Below are 21949 nucleotides of genomic sequence, written 5' to 3'. Positions count from 1 at the left end.
CGTGTCTGAAAAAGATCTTTGACCCAACCTTGTGTTGTCAGGCAGGTTCTATTGAAAAGATTAATTGGTCTACAGTAATCAGGCCTGGGTGTGGTGGTGAAACTGAACACAACCTTCCAAAAAACTGTGGTGAATCACGATTAATTGATAATTTAACGATGGGGATGGTTAGTTTTTCCACGTAGGGTGAGAATAGGCTTTTTTCCAATTACAAGTGAACTCATCATTTAAAAATGCAATTTGCTTATAGTCCTGTTTCATTTGTCCCATACTGACATTTGTTTGACAACATGAAACATTTATTTGTGACAAGAAGAAATTTAAACAAAAGAGTTTTCTAAGGTCGCAAAACCTTTTTAAAGCCACTTTATAGACATGAATATCGCTTACCTTTTCAGTTCTTCCACCATTTATATCAGATGGAAGAACCTTTTTCCCAATAGGCCTAAGATCACTCTGTAAAGAACACACTACATCATTAGAAAGAAACAACACATATCACAGCAGTCATAAATGACAAGAAATAAAAATGACATTATGAGATGCTGCTGAAAATAATTACAATTCACATTTTGATGAACATCTATCAACAGCACACCGATTTCATCCATCTAGTTGCACAGCAGAACACCAAAGCATTAATGTGGCCACAAATAATATGGTTTAGAGAAGATTGCTGATAACATTTTCAAATATTTAACCAGTCACACCACACTAAGTCTCTCATCAGGCTTGTCTATATTTAAAGACAAATCTCCAATGAGTTAAATGAGAAGCAAATACATTTTCAAGTTGTATTAGGTGCAAAATACATTTTGTCTTTTCATCTCTGGGGTCAACAAATGTGTTAATATGGCCAATAAAACTCCAGGTTTTTGCTGGCTTTGTGATCATTTTAAAGTATTCCCCTGATATAGAAATAAAAAAAACCAAGGGCTTTACTTCAAACGCGATCCTTTCTAATTCCCCAATTTTTGTTCCCCTCCATCGTACTTTTATTTAAAAACCAACAATAACCTTACTCTTTTATATTAAGAATATTAGCTTTATTCTAAGTTTCTTTGAACTTGAACATGTTTCATGAGTCTACTATCTCTATCTTAAAGTAAAAAAGGCTGGGTGGACCTGCTGTGCGGCGATGTGTGCAAGTGCTGCTTTAGATCTTTTGGCAGCACTCCAGGCTGAACCGTAAAGGTCAGAGCGTTCGCAGTGGAGGCGAACAGTCTGTGCTCATCTGAAACTACAGGTAAGATGAACTGCCTTTTTGTCCTTCTGAATACATAGAGGGGAACGCTCCCCAGTCTGAGCATGTTAATGATTTTTCTAATGCATTCAAGTAACTTTTAAGTAAATGAGCCATCTAAATACAACGTGCTTTATGAAGATACACATAGAAATGAGAAATAATACCGGCTGACACGCATCATGAAAATGAGAAGATTACTGACATGTCATTAAAAAAAACTATATATACATTGCTAATCTCACTTCCACTTACTGACGGAAGGTGAACACTGAGAAGTTGATGAAAGAGAAATGAGGGGAGGAGAAAGTGTTACTCTACATGCCGGGAAACTACAGCCAATGCAATTTTCTTCCCCAATAATAAGTCCCAGATTGACATTAAGATTGAAGTCATATGCCATATGGACTGAAATGCCATTTAAAATTGTGCCCACAGCTTTGTTTTTTTTTTTTATTACTTTTCTAAATGTAAGTCAGACCTTTGGAACTTCTAGTACCCAAAGCAGTAAAAAAAAAAAAAAAAAAAACTATTAGATAATATCTGCAATTTCCCTGGGAACTAAAAAATAGAGCTGTCGGATTGCAAAAATACTAATTTAAAACTTCGAAAATTAAAACTCACATCAAGTGCAATGCGAATAAGGTCACTCGGTGTAACTTTCTCTGCAGATCCTTTCAATTCTGCAATGCCTTCATCACTGAGGTACCTGGATGATACACATTGTGGAGAAAAAAGATGAAGGTGAAAAGGGTTTTATGCGGTTTCAGTCAGGAACAAACATGGATTTGTAAACATTAAATATATATATATATATTTTTTCAAAAGGTATAAATTGCTTGACTCTTACAAATGTTACATAACAGTTTGAGAGAACTGTACCAGCTTATTAACAAAAAAAAACCCTGATGATGCATTGTTCAAGCAGCAAACAACTGAATCACATAATTTTATTTGTCAAGGGTAGATCAGAATAATAAGACAAAAAAAAAAAAAAAAAAAAAAAAAAAAACTTCTGTCCATCTAGAGGGAAAATCCATTTAGACCAAACCGAATAAGAATTAGATAATAAAAATAAACTGTTCAATTCCATTTTAAATGACGTTCAAAGAGATTTTATAAGATATTAAGAGTAGGACCTGAACATGCACTGCTGGACTAAATATGCTCATAAACATTTTTCTTTCTTCATGCACTTAAATTAGTGAATGGAGCAATGCAAATAAGAGGGTGAAACAAACAGATAAAAAAACTAGAAAGCCAAACAGGAAAAAGACAAGTACTGACAGAAATGCAATGATAGCATTGTTCTGATCGCTCTCAATGGGCGATTTCTTAAATGCTGTTGTTTAAATAGAGTGAAGTGTTTTACACAGAAAATGAGGTAAAAAAAAATATGAAGAGGCAATCGTTTAGATTTTTGCAATCGCTCAATGGCTAAATAATTGCAGAAAGGGCATCAAAAACAATCAACAGGAAAACATTTTCCTACTGAGATAAACAACACAATGCTGTGTTTTCTTAAACTCACCCACCCAAAAGTCTGAAAACATACTAAAAATGCTAAAATGTGGGTTGCAGGCTATCTGTTTTATCATGTTTAAAATCTTAGCATTTAAGGGGATTAAGGCGAATTGTAATCTATTCAAAACCAATTTTTTCCATCAAAAGTGCCTTAGTTCAAATATACAGAAGCATGTGAATACTGACACACTTTATTACCCAGTAAACGTAAAAAAGACACTTTATGTCTGATGGCGTGTTGTATGGAACTGCAGCACAAAGTGGATTCTGCAGACTGTGCAAAACACAGCACTGCTAATGGCTGTATATTATACACTTACATATAGTTCAAGAATCTAATTTAGAGGACTGTCTTCTCATATCAATAGTCGTATCAACAATATTGTTCACTGACGACGAGAAGAAGCATCTGTTTGTCTTTAATGCTAAGTATGCGCTAGCTAGCAGAGGCGTCATTTGCTATTCTGAAGCAGACAACAAAAAATAAGTTACTGAAAGCATAACTTTATCCTCCCGAGCACCATATTCTCGGGTTTGTGTGTGCAAGTCTGGCTGACGTCGGACTCTTACAACACTCTGATTGGAAATCAGCTTACTATTGATTTTATCCAGCAACCTATCTGACATCTCAGCATAACTGCTGCTAGCAGCAACATAAGCTAACATGCTACCTACCAGCCTTCTTTGACCAGAGATTCTGTCAGATCGGTCATTTTTGTCCAAATTGCAGATGTCTAATAAAGACAAGAGTGGTTTTAATGAGTGACCAAGTAACAAACAATTATCTGGTACTGTGATACATAATATTTTCTTTCAAACAAAGCTCGTTAATGTGAGCACTAAATGACCCAGTCGTAAATACGTCACGGACTGAGACGCGTTGTACGAGTACGGAGTGTCGAGAGGATCACAAAAGAGATTTCTCTTTTTCTTCTTTTCCTTTTTCTTTTTTTTTTTTTTTTACAAATGCAACGGTTTATAAGTTATACAACACGTTCTTCTATTATGGATATTATGATTAATAAACGAGAACATTGATGGAGTTCCATCAAAAAAAATATTTATTCCCAAAATCATCTAATAACAGTGTTTCTTATGCGGTACTTTTGCCCTAACTGCAGTTCTTCTTACTTCTGTTTTTGTCTATGTCTATGTATTTTTGTTTATGTCTTTGTATAAATCTAGAAGTCTTGATGTCGATTTATACATACTGTCACGTTGCTGCTTCTACACCTGATTTTACCAGGTGATTTCTACTTTCTATTCTATTCTATTCTATTCTATTCTATTCTATTCTATTCTATTCTATTCTATTCTATTTACATTACAGAATGGTTATCAATCAATGTATACATAACCAATATAACAACTGACCTTTCTTTTTAACCTGTTACCATGATCTGCAATCAAACTTTTATCTTTACAAAACTGTGAACTATTTCATATTTTCAAAGAAATATTTTGCTTTATTAGTCATTGGAACTTTTAAAATTATGTTTTGCATACCTCGTTTTGGGTATAAGTCATTTAGAGTATTATTGCCTTCTTTTACTCAAACCTGTCAGGTATTAAAGACAAAAAAAATCTAATTTGTAATAGATAAATGTTATATGAACACATCTGGTTGTACAAATGGATCTGATTTTTTATATTCTCACTTGGAAAATCAGAATGGTTGCATCTGACTCAAGAATCACAGCAAAATAGAGCAAAGACACAAAATATGTAAAGGTAAAGTCAGACTAGTGCTTCAATATAAACAAAGAAAAGAAGAAAGAAGGAAAACATAAACATTTACTGAATAGAAATGTCTGCAAAAGGCATCGATAAACAATACTGGATCCCTGGATTTCAGAGTTCTGTAAGGTCACTGCATTTGAGCACCAATGGCAAAATGAAATCAACACCCTTTGGCATGAAGAAATTACAGATATGTTTAGCTTCAGGCAGTCTAACATTTTTAATTCTAATGTTCAACTAGAGTCATGCCATCTTTTGAAGAAAGTTTTTTTTTTCTAATTTATGTATATCTTATGTCTGTTTTGGAAAAAAAAAAAATCAATTGAAAAAACTGCCTGCAGTCCAGTCAGAGACGATCTCGATTCAGGCATAATGAAAACACCTGGAACTTAATCCAAAGGATCAAGCTGTATATTTTCAAAAGGCACTATTAAACTAACAAACGTGATTAATCAGAATTCATACTCAAATTAATTAAGATAACCACCATGGCGGGCATCATACATTTTTAAAATGACTGCACATTTATGCTTAAAGAAATTAAATGTTGAAAGTTTTCATTAGCTGTGAGACGAGTACGGAGTGGCATGCTCTGGTTATGTAATGTACAGCTAAAAACAGACGATGGCAGTATATGCACACTAAATGGAAACTTGTTTACCATTCTGAATCTCCCATGACAACATATTATCACAATGGCAATAAAGCTTATGGCGACAGCATTTCCATTTTTAGGCAAGGGTCTTTATGCTTACTTTTGGAAGATTGTTTTTAAAACTCAAGGAAAAAATACAATTTCACACAAACCAAGCAGTATTTATCATTGTTTCATAGGATTCTCCAATATCAACGTGAGACTTTTTAAATGTTTTCCATTATGACAACGCATCTTACATTGTGGGAGTAGGGTTGTAGTTTGTTTTTTGGTTTCTTGAAAACAGTAAAAATATTTAAAATACTTTATATCATGTTGACCACAAAATATATATAAAAATAATTTAAATAAAGCCCACCTCATTTAAAAATATATATAAAGTGAATTAAAAGATGGATTTGGAATCTACTTGGAATGTTTTCTCAAATAGCCTTAATCAGTATCATTACCATGCCAGAAACTTTGAAATTCAGATTCTTTGACTCTTAAAGTGTTTTTGTATATCACCCTGTGGCAACCAATTAGAATGGCTCGATCAGTGTCAAAGAAAATTAAGGCTCAGGTTTGCCCAGACGAAGAGTGTTAACATATTGCTGGAAGTCCTTTGGATGGCCTTCATGTTATTTAAAATCTTTGAAGATAACAAGGCTTTGAGAAGCTTAATCCAAGGAGCATCAAATCTGATGTCATGGCTGAAGGTTTCATTCATTTGAGTTAGATTTAGAGCTGATCCTTGTACAAAGGGGTGACATTAATATTCAGAATTCATGTGCTAAATTCATTTTCTGAAAATCTTGCTGGTGCTTGGACAAATACCTTTCATTTATTCATGAGTGAGAATTTTGTTTGAGCTTTTTCCCTTTTTGCAGAATGAAAAATCTAATAGGAGCATAAGTACACAGAGTTATTACTGGACTTTGAAGACTTATATTTGAAATACAAAAGCAAATTAAATAAATAAACACACAGTTTGAAGCAGTTATATTTTATGTTGTGATTTGGACTTCTTTTTCATGTTTTTCTTAATTAATGTTTTCATTATTATTAATCACCTTAGATACATTTTTATCAGTACAAGAAGATGAAAATGAGTTTCCACATCTAAAAAAAAATGAAAAAAGATATGTAGTCCCTTTTTAATTAATAAACTGGAAACAATCAAAACCTACCCAAGAATGATACTTATTTTAGATCTTATTTAATTTAACTTTCAAATCCATTAAGAGAAAAACTGATGTGGTGCCTTGGTGCCTTGGAAACACAACATAAAGCAGGTTAAACCAAGCGCCACCTATGGGAGACAGAATAACTGCCCTAAAATTACTAGAGAAAGATTGACAGTTCGCCGCGGCCAATGAAATCCAAAACTTTTCAGCTACACCAATCAGAAGCCGCAAATGCAAAATCTCTTATTCTATTGGTTAGGTTGAACATACGGAACTGACGTTTTACAGCGCGGGTCTATTAAAAACTATCAGCCGCTAATCTGTAATATTTTCCAGGAAGCGCCTCAAACCTCGCTTGTAATGACTCTGTATTTTCTTTTTAATAGGCAAATGTAAAGGATCTGCAACACACTATTGTGTTTTTTGCAACTGTTTCCTGGTATTGTAATCTTAAGCGTTACGTGACTGTTCTTAAATTGGATTAGCACTGAGTTAAGTCAGTGTAACATAATGGATGTAGCCTACTTCTTCCTTAGCTAGGCTGATAGCTGGAACTTGGTGCTACTACGTTAACCACTGGAGTTCTCTGTTTTACTAACTTAATGGTAGAAATATGCCTCGTTTGCTGAATAACTCATAATTTGCTAGAAACACCTGTGTGATTCCTGACGTTACAGACATTCAGTAATTTCCTGCAGTACTCCAATCAGTTTAAGGAGACGAAATTTCGTTAACATGGAAAGCCACAGCCAAAGGTTTGAGTCCACCACAGGGCGAGACAGTAAGCATCAAAAGAAGAAAGGTTCTCACAACAGCACGTCCGGGTTTGATGAAGGAGACCGCAAACCAAAGTTTGTAAGTATAAAATGAATAAATAGAAGGGTTCAATTTGTTCTAGCTCTGTGAGAAATAAAGCAAACATGAGTCAGACTCGGACAAACTGAGATCCTTTCTCAATCTAACGTCAGATTTGTTTTGTTAGTGACAGGAAAAAACTAAATCACCGGAAAAAAAAAAAACAATAACAAAGGGTGTTAATAGCATATATTTTGTGTGTTTTGACTTTGTTTTAAATGTTTGTAAAGAACATATTTTTTTTTTATTTGGTTAACGTAAAAAAAATATATTTTAAAATGAACACAAAACCAGATGCACAAAAACAACAGGTCAGGAAGAAGACACCTGCAATAAATGTTCTCTCCTTATAGACCTTTCCTGGCTCACACATGTGAATTATCATATTTAAGATGGCAAAATTTTGTATTTGCCTGAATTGTCCACTTTAAATGTGACCTTGGCCGTTTTTTGACTTTGTTATTGCATGTAAGGACTTGAAAGTTAAAATTAGCACATGGGGTTTAGCCAGCCCTAATCCATGTGTTACCTGCTACTACAAACCAATCAAGCCTCTGTCTGCTTCCATTCGCTAGGGAGATGTTGGTGTCTAGACAAATCGTCATAGTTGTTGGCAGGCGGTGGAGGTGGGGTGGGGGGGTTGTTTATTGTTGCACACACATGACTGCCTTGCAGACAGGAAAGTTGTTTATCACACACAAATTTTGTTAATTTCTTTTTGATCCCAGTTTTCTGACTGTGTGAGTTTAAGTGAATGTCATGACCATATTCAGAGAGTCTAGTCCATTCCAGTCTAGTCAGCTAAAGGAAACATACTGACCCTCTGTGATTGGGGTTTCCTGGGGACCTAAGAGGGGTTGCGAAGTCAGGTTGGCAGACTGACCTTAAATATAATTTCATGCTGTAGAAAGAAAGCGATTCATTAAGTTTTTTGGTAGTGGTTTATTCTATTCTATTCTATTTAGTCTGACATTTATCTATGGAAATGGCTTAAATCAGGAATAGCAAGAAATAAAATAGCAAGAAATAAAACATTACACAAGTTTGATAAAATCTTCCCAGGGTCCATTTTTGTGTATCAAATCATGCTGAAACTAATAATAAAACAGCTAAAGCTGCTCAAAAGCAATAAGGTGAACTTTGTGGTTAAGAGTTTATATTTCAAGAAATATACATAATAAAGTAAACTGAACACTGTTAGATATGTAGTCAGTAGGATGATATGAAAAGATTGTATCTAATTTTTATTACAGTACAAGTTATATTGAAGTGAACTTTGAATTTGGAATAAGTGATATGCAACTTGTATTGTATTGCAATATATTGTGGAATTTATTGCATTAACAATAAAACATACACATTTAGAAATTCATCAAAGTCCCCTTACTGGTCAATTTGTTTCTGGACCAGTCAATATGACAAAAAAAAGTATGTATGAGAACTAAATAATTCCAGTTACTTTTAGTTATTACACAATCATAACTTTTTTAAGCAAAAACAGCATTTATTGATGACCTCTTGGCACAGTCAGTGGAAAAGTAGTTCAGTGTTTCAGAAAAAAGAAAAATCCCATTCAGTTTCCAGTATTTGCTGTTTGCAAGCATCAATAATTTGATTTTGTTGTTATCACAAGATAACTAATTTATATCAAAAACATATTTTTTACCTGGTAAAAATTTACTTTAAAAAAAATAAAGATTTTTTAAAATTATTTTGCCATTTCATCTTTAAATTAAATGGCTAGACAGATGTTAGGGAGAAATTTTACAGTAATATGAGCAGGTTTCAGCCTTATCAGTGGATTAGTGATTTTATACCAAATCTGCATCAACTTTAACTTAGTCTAGATCATTTTAGACTCCTTTACGACACTTTCAGTACTCAAAAAGCATATAGTAGTGACAAATATGGATATTTATGCTCTTTTCCTATTTTATTTCTGAGCCTAATTAGAGTATTTAGAGTTGATTTTGAATGCATTTCACTGAAAATATTTTATATTTTTTGTTATTTTATTAGAATAACTTTTCAGAGCACGGGCAGCTTTCAAGATGTCTTCAGAATAGCATAAAATGCAACACATAAAAATGAATGTCGGTGTCAATTTCCATATAAAGCACTTTATAAATAATCAAGAATTGCTCTTAAGAGTGTACAACAAAAATTTAACAAGCCTAAATGCAATAAAAAGTTATCCCATAAAAACAGCGAAACACTGAGGATGAAATTATTAGCAACATAAAACATAAAATATAATTTACTAGGGCAGGAAAACACATTTACTTGACTGGCACGAAAGAAGCTGATGAACATACATTAAACTGAACAGATGACAATCTTATCCACTGTACAATTAAAGCCTCCATAGTATTTCAACCAAACTTGTTGGGTTTTTTTTTCTTTTAGGCTGAGATTCTGCTGATGTTCAATAATAGCAGACAATTGGGAGCCATAGAATATTTTGTTTTGTGAGGAAACTTTGACTTGCACCAATTGTACTTTCAGATAATACTGACTGTCAGGGAATATGGCGTAGTTTACAGGGGTGCGTTGATTGATCAACTCCGATTTCCTTAATTTTTATTGGATTGGCGATTAGCCAGTACTTTCATGTGAAACCGATCTTATTTAACTCTGCAAAGGTCTGAAAATAAGCTTCGTCCCCTTTTGCTCTGCTTTGAGAGAGGGCTGACTGACAAACCTGCCCATCAAGCTTATTGTTCATTATTTTTTTTAAGAAAATAAGATTGGAATATTGAATGTGTATTATGACCTTATATCATAATTCCCGACTGTGTCAGTAATAAAATCTTTGTCGGCCAAAATTGGAATCAGCAGGTTGGGCTTTTTTAATCAATCGCTCAGTCAATCTTTATTTGTGGAGGACTATTACACACAACGAAGTGACCAAAGTGCTTCACAGGTAAAATAGTGAGATAGAATAAATTTTAAGATCTGTAATTGGCCAGAAAGCTGAATTTGGTGCACCTCTGGTAGTTAACAGTTTTGCCATCTGTCTCTCATATTGTCTCCACAACACCTAATGTAGGCTACACTTTATTTGCAATAGGCTCAATGCTCAGGCCAGAATTAATCTCCTTAAGACCTGGCAACAGTCAGGTTGTTTGAGACAACAAACTTTTCAGTCTTCACTTTCAAAAGTTTTAGATTTTTTATTTGTCTGTCTCCAGGTGTGGATTAGCATTTATCATTTTCCACTAGCAATACCAAACTAGTTGGTCGTCAATTTGTCTTATCTGCTTTATCTGTCTCGCGGCTTCGCTCTTCTGTGCCACACAGTCGCTTACATAACACATTTCAAGGATTTAATTTTATTTTTTTCATTCTCAGTACAAAATGGAGTGAACACACATTATGGGATTAGTCTCTGGTTTTATTATTTATTAAATGTCAGATAAAGGCTGCAGTGTGGCATAAAAATCGCAAGCTGAAGAGAGATTCTTATCCCCAATTTGAGACATTGCAGCATTTTTTATTTTATTTTTTTTTTGAGTTATTGTGAGTCGGATTGTGTCCTGCTGTTTAGAAGAGCGGCCTTGGACATGGTTGGGAATATTTGCCTTCCAGAGGATGAAGTTGATTTGTGTCCTGAATTCTTTCTTTGTTTTGCTCCCCATTATAGAACTTGGCCTTTAGAAACCTCACAGACGATGTGGTAAGATATGAGAAACTAGTACATATTCTATTATCAGACTGTGAACAATTTGACATTATCCTTTTTAAGACTAACTAATCCACTGATGTGAAGTGGGATTTAGTTTTTCTTGTGATAGTTTAGATTTACTGACATCTGGAAGGAGACAGCTGCTTTTCTCACTAACAAATAATTTCCTTGTCAGCTTTTCATTAAGGAGTAGAAAATGCTTTTCACTGTATTTGTCAAGCAGAGTCTGCTTGTCTTCATACAATTTATGCACAAATTAGTGCTGTTTGCCTATTGTTCAAATTTTGTCTTCTCTATGTAATCATTTCTTAGATGCGTTTATAATCTCTCATGGTTTGTTTACTTTGTCTTTGGATTAATATATTCTTTCTTTTCACACATTAACACTGAGGTGAGCTGAAGCCCATCTCAAATGGATCCAGAACATTCTTGTACCTGAAGAAGTTATTTCTCTTTTTTTTTTTTTCCAACAGCTGGACAGATTTGCAAGTATTCGAATTCCTGGCAGCAAAAAGGAGCGTCTACCCCTAACGCTCTCGAAACATAACCCCAATGACTGGTCCACTGCTTCAGCATCAACCCTGCCATTGAGTGAAGAGGATTAAAACTGACTTTTTTTTTTTTTTTCCTTTTTTTTTTTTTTCCCCCCCTCCCCGACAGCTGGACAGATTTGCAAGTATTCGAATTCCTGGCAGCAAAAAGGAGCGTCTACCCCTAACGCTCTCGAAACATAACCCCAATGACTGGTCCACTGCTTCAGCATCAACCCTCCATCATTTTGAGGAGTTCTCTTCAAAGATCACCTCGGAAAAAGAGATCTTGGCTCTGTTTGAGAAGATGATGGTATGTCTTATCATTATGCTAACTTGCCTTAATTCTCTTTTTTAATTTAAGGCATTTTGTGACAACACTTAATATAATTCAAATAAAGCCAGTTGCTAAATTATAAAGATGTATATATATAAAAAAAATAAATTAAATAATTGCTCTATCCGAAATGTAGTTGATAAGGTGAAGTCTTAATTTTCAGAAAAAAACTAAACATCTACAAGGTTTAAAACTCTGTAGTGCTTTATATTGTAAGAAAACGGACAACTTAGCTTGGTTTTACTCCTGCCACATTGACATATCTGTGCAGTTGTTTTTCCCTTTAATTCTGTGAGCCCTGCTAACCCTATCTGCTAGCCCTGCTCAGATGCAATCAGTTGAGTCACTCGCTAAAACAAAGTGCAGTATGTGTATTAAAAATTTGAACATTTTGATTGTTTTAATTGGTTAATCAAAAGTTAGACTGTATCCACTGTGTTCTTTCTTTTTTGTTTTGTTTTTGCTCTTTTTGTAAAAGTCCACTTTGGTGCAATGACAGCTGATTTAATGGGTTGCATCTGCACCACTGAATCTCTTCAAAAAAAGCAACTTATTGTTTCTTTTTTTTTTTTTTATTAAAAAACAGTAAATGAGATACAGGAATAAAAAAGAAATAAAGTTGATGGCATTTTCCTTTCAGTGCACAGAATGTACATACTTTGCATTGTACAATCCTGAATATATTTTCTAATAAAACATGTATGTTAAAGGTCATCATGAGATATCTACCTTGCATTACAGTAGCTTTTCAAAATATGAAAATAAATGAAGCAAAACAGTGCACATGCTATTAAGTGTGATTAAAAGTAGCTTTAGAATCCACATCGTCTCTTCCGGTTAGTCAAGATGTTGTCAATTAGAGAAGCTGGGTGAAGCAGGAAAATGATGTGAAACCCAATTAGAGCTTATGATTAATATTTTCAATAATATCTGTAATTGGCAGGAAGGATTGTTTAGACCATGTTAGTTACTCTAATTAGGACCAAGCATTGCCATTAAGAGTCAAACTGGTGAGCACCCATTCAAACACCTGTAATGGCTGACATCATCCCAACTTGCTTCAGATCACAAAGCATCTGTATTTATTTATAGGCAGAAGGCGCCCTGGCAGAACAGAGAAATCACATATTTATAAACAAACTACATGCATATAACCAAAAGGAAACTTGATGCTGTTGTTTCTATTTGCCTAACTCCATAGCTTCTTTTCAAATGACAAACTGTTTATTGTGTTAAAAGACAGCTTCCCATATGGATAATGTGACAACTTATGGTTCATGTGGTTTTAACAACAAAATTGTCATTTTGTTTGTGTTGGGTTGTATTTGTCTTTGAACAAACATCTCTCACCCTTTTTTTCAGGAGGACATGAACTTGAATGAGGACAAAAAGACTCCTTTGAGGGAAAAAGACCTCAACACAAAGCGAGAAATGGTCCTCCAGTATATTTTTGCAGCCTCCAAAGCAGTGAGTTTTTTGGCTTACAATTTTACCACCAAATATAGTTTTTCCATCTAGTTTGTCATGTCATTTTTTTTTTATGTTTGAGGTATACAATTAAATTAGAAAGAAATCAGAAACGGACATTTTTCCTTTATTTGTCTGTGAACGCTAATGGCCAGGTTTTTTCCTATGTTGCATCTCTTGGTAAAAAAAATGTTGAAGTTGGTAAAAAATTGCCAATTTTGGGTCAGACTTCAAAGAAAATCAGAAATTGGTGATGGCTGTATGGTGTAGCTTTTTTTTAGCAGTTGTTAACACCTGTTGGAGCAGGATAATTGCTGCTTGAAAAAAGTGTATTATGTGGTGTCGCTTTGTGGGTGCAAAGTAATAGCTTTGATGATCTTTAATCTTATGATTGTGCACCTCATCTTCAATGCTACTTATTCAAATGCATTATGGGCTGCATGCTGACTCCAGTAACAATATATATGCCAGGTTTAATGTTTGGCTAATTAGTAGTGCTGTGAAAATTTTTACATGCAATGAGATCTTTTTACCATTCTACCTAATGAACATAAATCAAATTCTAGATTATTTTTCATGAATTCATTGAATTTATCCTATTTTTTTTCTAGCTTTTATATAAAATCTTAAAATGCATTCATTTTAGTTTCATCCTGTAAGGCAACAAAGGAAAAAAGTCAAATAACCTTCCACTGTTGTATGAATTTGGTAGATGGCCCTCTTGAGAAACACTTTCCATGTGAGCTGTTACTCAAAATAATTGTTGACCTTGGACTGTGTGTATTGCAGTGGTTGACTTGAAATAACCACTGTACCTCTCAACGACCCCTAGTTTGATCTTTTTTTTCTGAGTGCCCTTGCTGTGCAGGAAATTATGTTTCACTCAGTTTTGTCTTTGAAACACCAAGAATCTTCAGAGATCCCTTTAGTTTTGTCTCTCAGAGATCTTTGAAATTCAAGTCAGACTTTGCTGTTCTTATTTTCAAATTCTTATGCAAAAAAAACGTAATTACTCTGTAGATTCAACTTCATGGGGTGTTTATTTAGAGACCAGCAGACCAGCCCTTGCTTCGTGTTGTGCTTCAGGGAAGTGAAGTACAAAATATTTTCCTGAAGCACAGAAAAATCTTTTGGAAAGAGTAGAAAGTAGAAATGTTGCTACTTTGAAATGCATAAATCTTATTTTCCATCCCAGTAAAAACATCTCAACTGGCATAACTTAGTGTAGATTGTAGGGTATATTCTCATTTAGCCTTTGTGAATCCCCCCCCAAAAAAAACCTTTAAAAACAAACCAGTATGAAGACAAACATAGATTTTGATTATACCGTATCTAAAAATATCTCACTTCACTAATTTTCTTTTTGGGTACAGTATATTAACCGGTTTAAGGTTAATGTTCATGATGTTGTTGCAATACCTATCACAAATAAGTACAGCAATTACTTGTTTCTAAAATATTTCAGGGATACTGTATTACCATTTAATACGGTGCTAGTAACAAAACATGTACAGCAAAATGTTTGCCCTTATTTAAGGGCATAGTTTTTATTCTGTGAAGTAAACAAACTTTCAATTCAAGAGGGAAGACATATGCAAGTTTGCAAAAAATGCATGCCTAAAAGATTTTATTTTCACTTCTCGAAGAGGTAATTAAGGGAAATTAATATTTTGCAAATTGCCTTACCACTAAAACTTTTGCATATCCATCAAAGTCAATTTTCATCTACCTTGCAAATGTACGTCAACACAATCTGTTGCATAGTCTTTACTATGCAAAAACTATGCGCATTTCTCTTTTCAGATATATTTGGGATTATGGCAGATGTTTTATTTTATGAACTTGAAAATATGTTTATCTTTGTGTAGAAAGCTGAAAAAAATCTAGTTACTGACGAGGTCTGCTTCTCTCAAAGTAAAACATTTATTTTGTAAGAAAAACCTCAAGGATAACGGCAAAAAAAACAAACTCAAATGAAATCCTACAAGGTTTATTTTATGATCAATGTCAGAAAACCTCTTAATAATGACGTTATTGTACGGGCATCATGAAGAAAGCCCACAGTCTCCAGTGGAGGAAAAAAACACACTGTTGCACATGTGAAATTGTCAAATCTTCCTGCTTGCTCTTTTTAAAAAATAAATTAAAAGAGCATTAAAAGGCCACTGATGCACTCACTAAAACCTTAGCCCTGGTGGAATTTCTGCCTGAGGCCAATGAAAACGTGGTCTTCAATAATCTTATGGTTTTAAGACATTTGTGGGGTATATATTGTCTATTGCTTCGTGTTTTTAATGAAAACTAAATGTACATTTACATTTTAAAGTACTTATTTGTGCACTGTTACGTGTGAGTGCACATGAGCACAAGTTCATCTTAAAGACCTTCTGTCTTTGGTGGTTAATGCAGATGTGTTGATCTTCTTGATTCTATCTACTGGGCCCCAAGCATTCTCCACACAGTCAAAACACACTGAGGAATGTCTTATTTGCAGTGGAAGTTCCCTTATGCTCCCACAGCAGGGCAGGTCAGAGGATGCCCCTGTGAAGTGATGCCAAGCAGATATCCAAGTGAACCGCATGATATTTTGAGAACTTTTGAAGTTGCTTCCTTATTTCAAAAATTATAGCAAGCTCTTGTTTCTTGATATATATTCTTTTGTCTCTTCTTTTTGCTTTCTTCAAAGGCATGTTTTGACATTTAAAAAAAGTCAAACTTGAATGATTTATGGTTGCTTTAGAGGGGGGAGAAGCTTATGCAGAACCGTATAACCTATAAGAAGTGTTGTCTGTTGATCAAAGTCATGTTTAAGCTTTTATTTTCTCTGCTGATTGCAAAAATCATTATAAATGACTTGGCATTTATATCTTTACTGAGGACTTTTATTGCTATTCTTGTATAGAAACTTAAAAATAAATATTTAAATACAGGTTTGAAAATCACATAAGTAGGGTAGCAAATGCAGCTTTCTGAAGTTTTACATACATGATGTCTTTTATCACCAATCTTGTTTGATCAACGTTGATAAATCAATTATGCCTTATCCACATTCGACTCTAGAGGAATATTCCTTTATTTTTTTTTTAAGTGGGAGGCAGTAAACTGGCTTTTTATTTAGTAAAAATACATTAACAAAACTTTGTGTAACCTTTCAAATGAAAGAATAACCATGTTGTTTATTAATACAAAATAAACAATTGGCTAATGACCTAAACGGTAACATCCCCATGAGTCACCAGAAAGTCCTGACTAATTATTCTCAGATTCACATAAACATTAGCTCATAATGTTGCAGATATTTAAGAAACTAATATTTCCAAGTCTGGGTGCATGTCTTAGAGCCGATCTTATCCTCTGATCTTATCTACCTCAGTAAAAGTCTAAAATCAACCACTGTCTTCTGCTCTCTGATGAGAGATGTTTGACTGATAGACCGGCCCACCAGGTCATGTTTGCAGTTAACAAGAGTCACTGCAACTTGTCACCTGCAGTTAACAAGTTGCCAACTCAGCAACTTTCTTGCTATATTTAGTAACATTTCAGTAAAAAAAAAATAAAAAAAAAAAAAAAATCATTGGCTAAAATCAAAATCAGCGTGTCAGGCTTTTTAAAGAATGGTAATTATTTGCAATTGGTAAGAAAACGGCAATCAATGCACCCCTATTTACAATCTTTAAATTCAAAATCAGACAATGACGTGTGAAAAAGGAACTGTAAGAAGAACAGAATGCTGCATTCTTTTTCAGTGAACATTCCAGCTATGGTCTGTTTTGGTACCATGCAAATTATTGATCTCCAAATGGCACAACATGCGGAGCAGACAGACAATAACATTAGAAAAACAAAGCGTTGTGTTTCTGTGTCTCATACATTTTTGATTAAAATATGTTTGTTCTTTCTTCGTTGATGTTTCTTGTGTCGGATAGAGTGCTCAAAAATTCATTCAAGATTGACAATGGTTCATAATAATAATATTCAAGAAAATTTTACTGAGTGAACGTAGCTAGTTCCTACCTATCTCTGAGCGTAGGGTACAACAAGAGTAGTATTCTTGCTAAAAAGCTTAATGTGAAATATCAGCGTAGATTAACCATTCGTCATTTAGCTAACATTATCTGCATCCAACAGCATTCCTCAGTTTGCTCGGTTTGTTTGGAAATAAACTGTGCAAAGTTTCTACCTGTTGCTGGGTCTGGCTGGTCTGCACACCGTGAACTATTCTAAAGCTCGTCTCCACTCGTTGAGCCACTCCGGCGTTGGTACACTCATTGTGCATTTAAAGACGCTCAGACTAATTACCACGTTTTAACGACTAATCAAACTGTTGTAATGGCTGAAAAAAAAGTGCAGGAGATAACAGGATATGGGAAATGTGTAGAACAAGTCCCATCGTGTTCCCCCGTCTGTTGCCATGTGCCATACGTTTTGTGCATACTGCTGTTGCCATCGGGTGGTAAAGAATCTCACTCCGTTGTCCTGGGTTGAACTGTGGTGCCAAATTCTTACCCACCAGGTCTGCCCATTGGCTGCCCATACCCATACAAGGACCAATTAATGTTAACTAAATGTCATATTTGGTTTTATTGTGTTTTACTTGAAATTTGACTAGAAATATAAGGGATTTTTTTTTCTTTTTCTTCAATTTTTTCAGGGTAGCCTGAAGAAAAGCCATCAGATATCTCCGCAGGAATTCCTCAGTGAGCTGAAGTCAGGGGTGATGGACGAACGTCTGTTTGCCTGTCTAGACTCATTGCGAGTGTCCCTGACGAGCAACCCTGTGAGGTACAGATAAGATATTAAGGTCTGATAATGGTTACTAAAGTTCCCTCCTTAGTTTAGTCACTATGTATGTTGCCTGTTTTGTAATTATACATTTTAAAATGTGCTTTAATTCAGATTTTGCCCTTACATTTTAGTACTTTGTTTAAATTTATTCAAATGTTTAAACTGGAACTCTTTGAACTGCTTTAAGGTCTTTCAGTTCCAACAGATCTTAATAAACTTGAATAAGGGACTTGAACTGTGTTAATGAGAGAGTTGGTCACTATGCTTTTTGCTGTAATCGAGGCTCGTGGATCTTTCCTCTTTCCTTTCTGGCATTTCACATTAACTTTTAACACTGCAATCATATTCTTAATTATAACATGCGTAGTTGAACTGTATTATTTAAAAAACTTATCTTAGTTTAATGTATATGAGCTGTTTTTTTTTTTTTTGTTTTGTTTTTTTCTCTCTCTCTCTCTTTGTTAAAGCGGCTACAATATGAGTGCCTGCTTTCTAATGCGGCATATTAGGCATTAAAAGGTTATATTCTTTGACACAAAATGTCTCATTTTCCTTAATCAAAAGTGAAGTAGCATTCAAAGGAGCTGGCTGCTTGTGTAAAGTTACTTTTATATATTTAGTTTGGCAATCCTGAGTTTGCACATGAATGATTTAGATGAACTAAATGGTTAGCAGTTTAGTTTAATGGTTTAAAAATCTATTCAGTGTTAAAAAGATCAGATTACATAATGAAATTGCACTAATTTCTGAAATGTTTCCAACAATGTTGTTTTTTAGTTTGCAGTTAGTGTTTCTAACTTGTTCCTATGGTCTTGGCAAACTGAAACAATTGGGCCCAAATTAGCTTAGAGATTACAAAAGAGATTACAAAATGTAAAACCTTTATAGTAAAATACAATCTTTCTTAGTTTTCATTTACATTTCAACAAACTATTTAAATAGTGTAAAAGTATTTTACACTATTTTCAATAATCAGTGTGAAGAGCCTTTATTGGCATTTCAGCAAATAAACACTTATCATTACTGACAGGCTTATTGCTTGTTTCCAGTGGCTTTTCAACAATTTATCTTTTGAGATGAGCTCCAAGTCCTTGAGGCTGTGCTTGCCATCACTTCAGTCTTTGGGTCCCTCCACAGATTTTGTGCCGGATACAAGTTGGCATGCAGACTGGGCCAATCCAAAACCTTAATATTTCTTCCTATCAGCAGAAACATGTTGGTAAAATTATAAGATTACTTTAAATCAAAATCTGAGATTGTCATGAGTAATGCTGGGCTCAACACTTGGTATGAAACCATGTGTAGAGAGCGTGCTGCTTAACTCAAACAATATTCTTCAGTAGAACCAACATATAAAAATACCAAGCTGTAATTGTGTCAAGTAACACAATAACACAGCAACCTGCTGTTATTTTAATGTTTTTTTTTTAAAGTTATTTTAAAGCCTTTCCAGTCTTTGTTTAGAGTCTTTCAGTTTAGTGGATAGATATTTCGAAATGTCTTCCTTCTTTTTTATGTTGCAGTAGTTTCAGTAAAATTGACTGTCAGGACAAATGTGGCCGGTAAGCTCTGGTGTTTGATGAAGGGACCACTGATCATACTGTCAGACTCAAGCCTAATGACAAAAGTACGGACTAGATCATAAATCTGGCTTGGCTAGAAACGGCATCAACCTCTCGCCTTCTAATAGCGCCATTAAAGTCCTGAGTTGCTGGATTGATTTGGAAGTAAAACCTTTTTGTCTGCCACAGTTTTTGGATGCTGATCAGTGTCACTTTCTTGGCAATGATGCAAACGGCTCCCAAGCATTTCCTCAGTGCAATGTGTGTAGCCTGCAAGAGGAGGCAGGAGGATATATTTTCCCATCTGGATCTCTCTGGTAGAGCAGACCAACCTAAAGTTAATTTCATAATTCTGGCACTTGTCTGACTCTTTTATGCATTACTTCAGCATCTTCAGTTCTCTGTCCCTATTCATAAAAAGAGGCCACAGCTTTACCTTATAGGTTCAGCAAGGCCACATGATGTAATTGTATAAAATGGATTTGATAAATGGATCTGACAAAAAAGTGGAAATTGGTTTTTGATACTGTATTATAACTGACCTTCATGTTTAAGGCTCCACAGTCATTTATTTTTAGCTTAGCTTCCACAAAGGTAAACACTCTTGTTTCTTACTTACCCCATACCAAAAAACAAAACCTTGGATGCCGTTTCTGCCTCGCACTGCCATGAACTACAAATAATGAGTCATGCTTCCTATGCAGAAGGCATTTTTCAAAAGAACTTTTCACTTCAACATTTGTTACATATCCTGCGGAAATATTTCTTATTTTGTTTTAGATTTTTAACATTGTTTTAACTTTAGCCTCCTGCTTTATCTCACTTTAAAGACCTATGCTGTCATTGAAACTGCATATTAAAAGTTAGTTTATTTCTATTTTGTGGAGTACAAAACTTTCGCGGACTTCTTGGAACGCTTATAAGGATTCTCCAGGGATTCTTTAAGAAGCTGACACAACTTAACGATAAAGTTAAACAGATAAGGCCTTTTCTTCAGCTCATGTCTATTTGCTTCTCAGGGAAGCTTGTCGACTCTTTGAGATGACAGCCTTAATTTTATTTCCAATATTATGCACTTTACCAAACAACCTTATATTTGAGTGAAAATTATTTGTTTTTCTGATTATTATGTAGGTAGGAAATTAAAACATTTCAGCGTCTCAGCTAGTGCTTACAATTTTTATGGTGATTAAAATATTAGGAGGTCCAAGGGAAAACCCAAACATCCCTCTCCTTGGCAACAGTTTCCTGGTCATAGAAGAAGATACCACAATGTTTCCAGGCCAGAAGGAACATATGAGGTCCTCCATTCTGATCTTGGTCTCCCCTTGGGGATTCCTACCAGGATGACGGAGCCAGAAAATCTCCAAAATGATCCAAACATCCAATGCTGATCTGCACTTTTGGTCTTATAAAATTAACTGAGCCAGATAGTTCGCAGTTTTTGAGTTTTTGCTGCAAAAACAAAATAGTTGCAACATAAAAATATGCTATTGTGTTTGGACTAAGAATGAAGGGAAAGACTTTGGACAGGAATTAGATTTTTTTTGTAATTCGGCAATGAACAACACTGTTCTAAATCAGACCTCTTCGGGAAGGTTTGCTTATAAAATTATCTTGGTGTTAAAGCACCTACAGCAATCCTCGATGTGGAATGAGATCATATAAATTCTGTGTCTCCTCTTTGTCCTGCTAAGCGGCTGTGTGAACAACTGAATGTAAATCAGCAATGTGTTTTCACGGCACTGTGATGAGCTGTGCTCAATATGGCTCCAGACCGAGGACTTTCAGGGAGAGAATGTAATTGAAGTTTTCTCATTGGGGATGTGGGAGGGCTGCCAGATGCTAGGATCTAATGAAACCCAAGGGCTGGCAGAGTATGTTAGATTAGCAAACTGAATATAAAATACTTTAGTTGTTTAGACAGGCTGTATGACAAATAAAAAAACAAAAAAACAAACAAAAAAAACATCTAATTGCTCAAGGATGAACAGGCAGAAAGACATCACACAGATTTAGTTGTGTTTTATCCCTAAATTGGTCACCTGTGGATGATTCTGTAAGACTCTGTTTGGCTGCTGTTCGTGTTTGGTCGATGTCCTTAGTTGGAAATAACTAGCAAAACCATATTGGATAGACTGTAATGACTGTTGATGGATTTTTTTCTGCGCTAATAGATAATCTACTTGCATGGTTTCACATCTGTTACACTGGCATTTGCCAAATGAAATGTGTATAAACTATTGTGAACTTTAGTATAATGTACACCAACTCCAGTCTTTTAGGATCACGTTCCTGCATGTTCTCAATGTATTTTCGACCCAACACTGCTGATTCAAATGGCTGAATTATCGTCTCAGCATCTGCTCAAAAAATAAATAAATAAATAAATAAATAAAT

The 21949-nt window shown here is 34.6% G+C and overlaps 2 protein-coding genes across 3 annotated transcripts in view; one reads left to right on the top strand and one right to left on the bottom strand.

The window, feature by feature from the left end:
• The window catches only part of tdrd3 (tudor domain containing 3), a 21858-nt gene extending 18197 nt beyond the window's left edge, over positions 1 to 3661 (bottom strand). Inside the window, exons 1-3 of the mRNA XM_007553992.2 lie at positions 3443 to 3661; positions 1868 to 1952; positions 391 to 456 (exon numbers count right to left, since the gene is read on the bottom strand). Of these exons, the coding sequence (XP_007554054.1) occupies positions 391 to 456; positions 1868 to 1952; positions 3443 to 3480 (189 nt within the window). The 5' untranslated portion in view covers positions 3481 to 3661. The remainder of the gene's footprint in view (positions 1 to 390; positions 457 to 1867; positions 1953 to 3442) is intronic.
• A 2949-nt stretch (positions 3662 to 6610) lies between these two features.
• The window catches only part of LOC103139398 (protein diaphanous homolog 3), a 154115-nt gene continuing 138776 nt past the window's right edge, over positions 6611 to 21949 (top strand). The window contains exons 1-7 of one of the 2 annotated variants that reach the window (XM_016672425.1): positions 6611 to 6767; positions 7006 to 7183; positions 10827 to 10859; positions 11342 to 11448; positions 11636 to 11711; positions 13098 to 13202; positions 17854 to 17984. In XM_016672425.1, the coding sequence (XP_016527911.1) occupies positions 7064 to 7183; positions 10827 to 10859; positions 11342 to 11448; positions 11636 to 11711; positions 13098 to 13202; positions 17854 to 17984 (572 nt within the window). In that variant the 5' untranslated portion in view covers positions 6611 to 6767; positions 7006 to 7063. Of the gene's footprint in view, positions 7184 to 10826; positions 10860 to 11341; positions 11449 to 11528; positions 11712 to 13097; positions 13203 to 17853; positions 17985 to 21949 lie in introns of both variants that reach the window. The other variant, XM_007553989.2, reaches the window with a different exon arrangement.

This window comes from Poecilia formosa, unplaced genomic scaffold, assembly GCF_000485575.1.
Source record: "Poecilia formosa unplaced genomic scaffold, Poecilia_formosa-5.1.2 Scaffold60, whole genome shotgun sequence".
Lineage (NCBI taxonomy): Eukaryota > Metazoa > Chordata > Actinopteri > Cyprinodontiformes > Poeciliidae > Poecilia > Poecilia formosa.
Note: the sequence above shows the minus strand (reverse complement) of the source record. Positions and strands in the feature narration are given on the sequence as shown.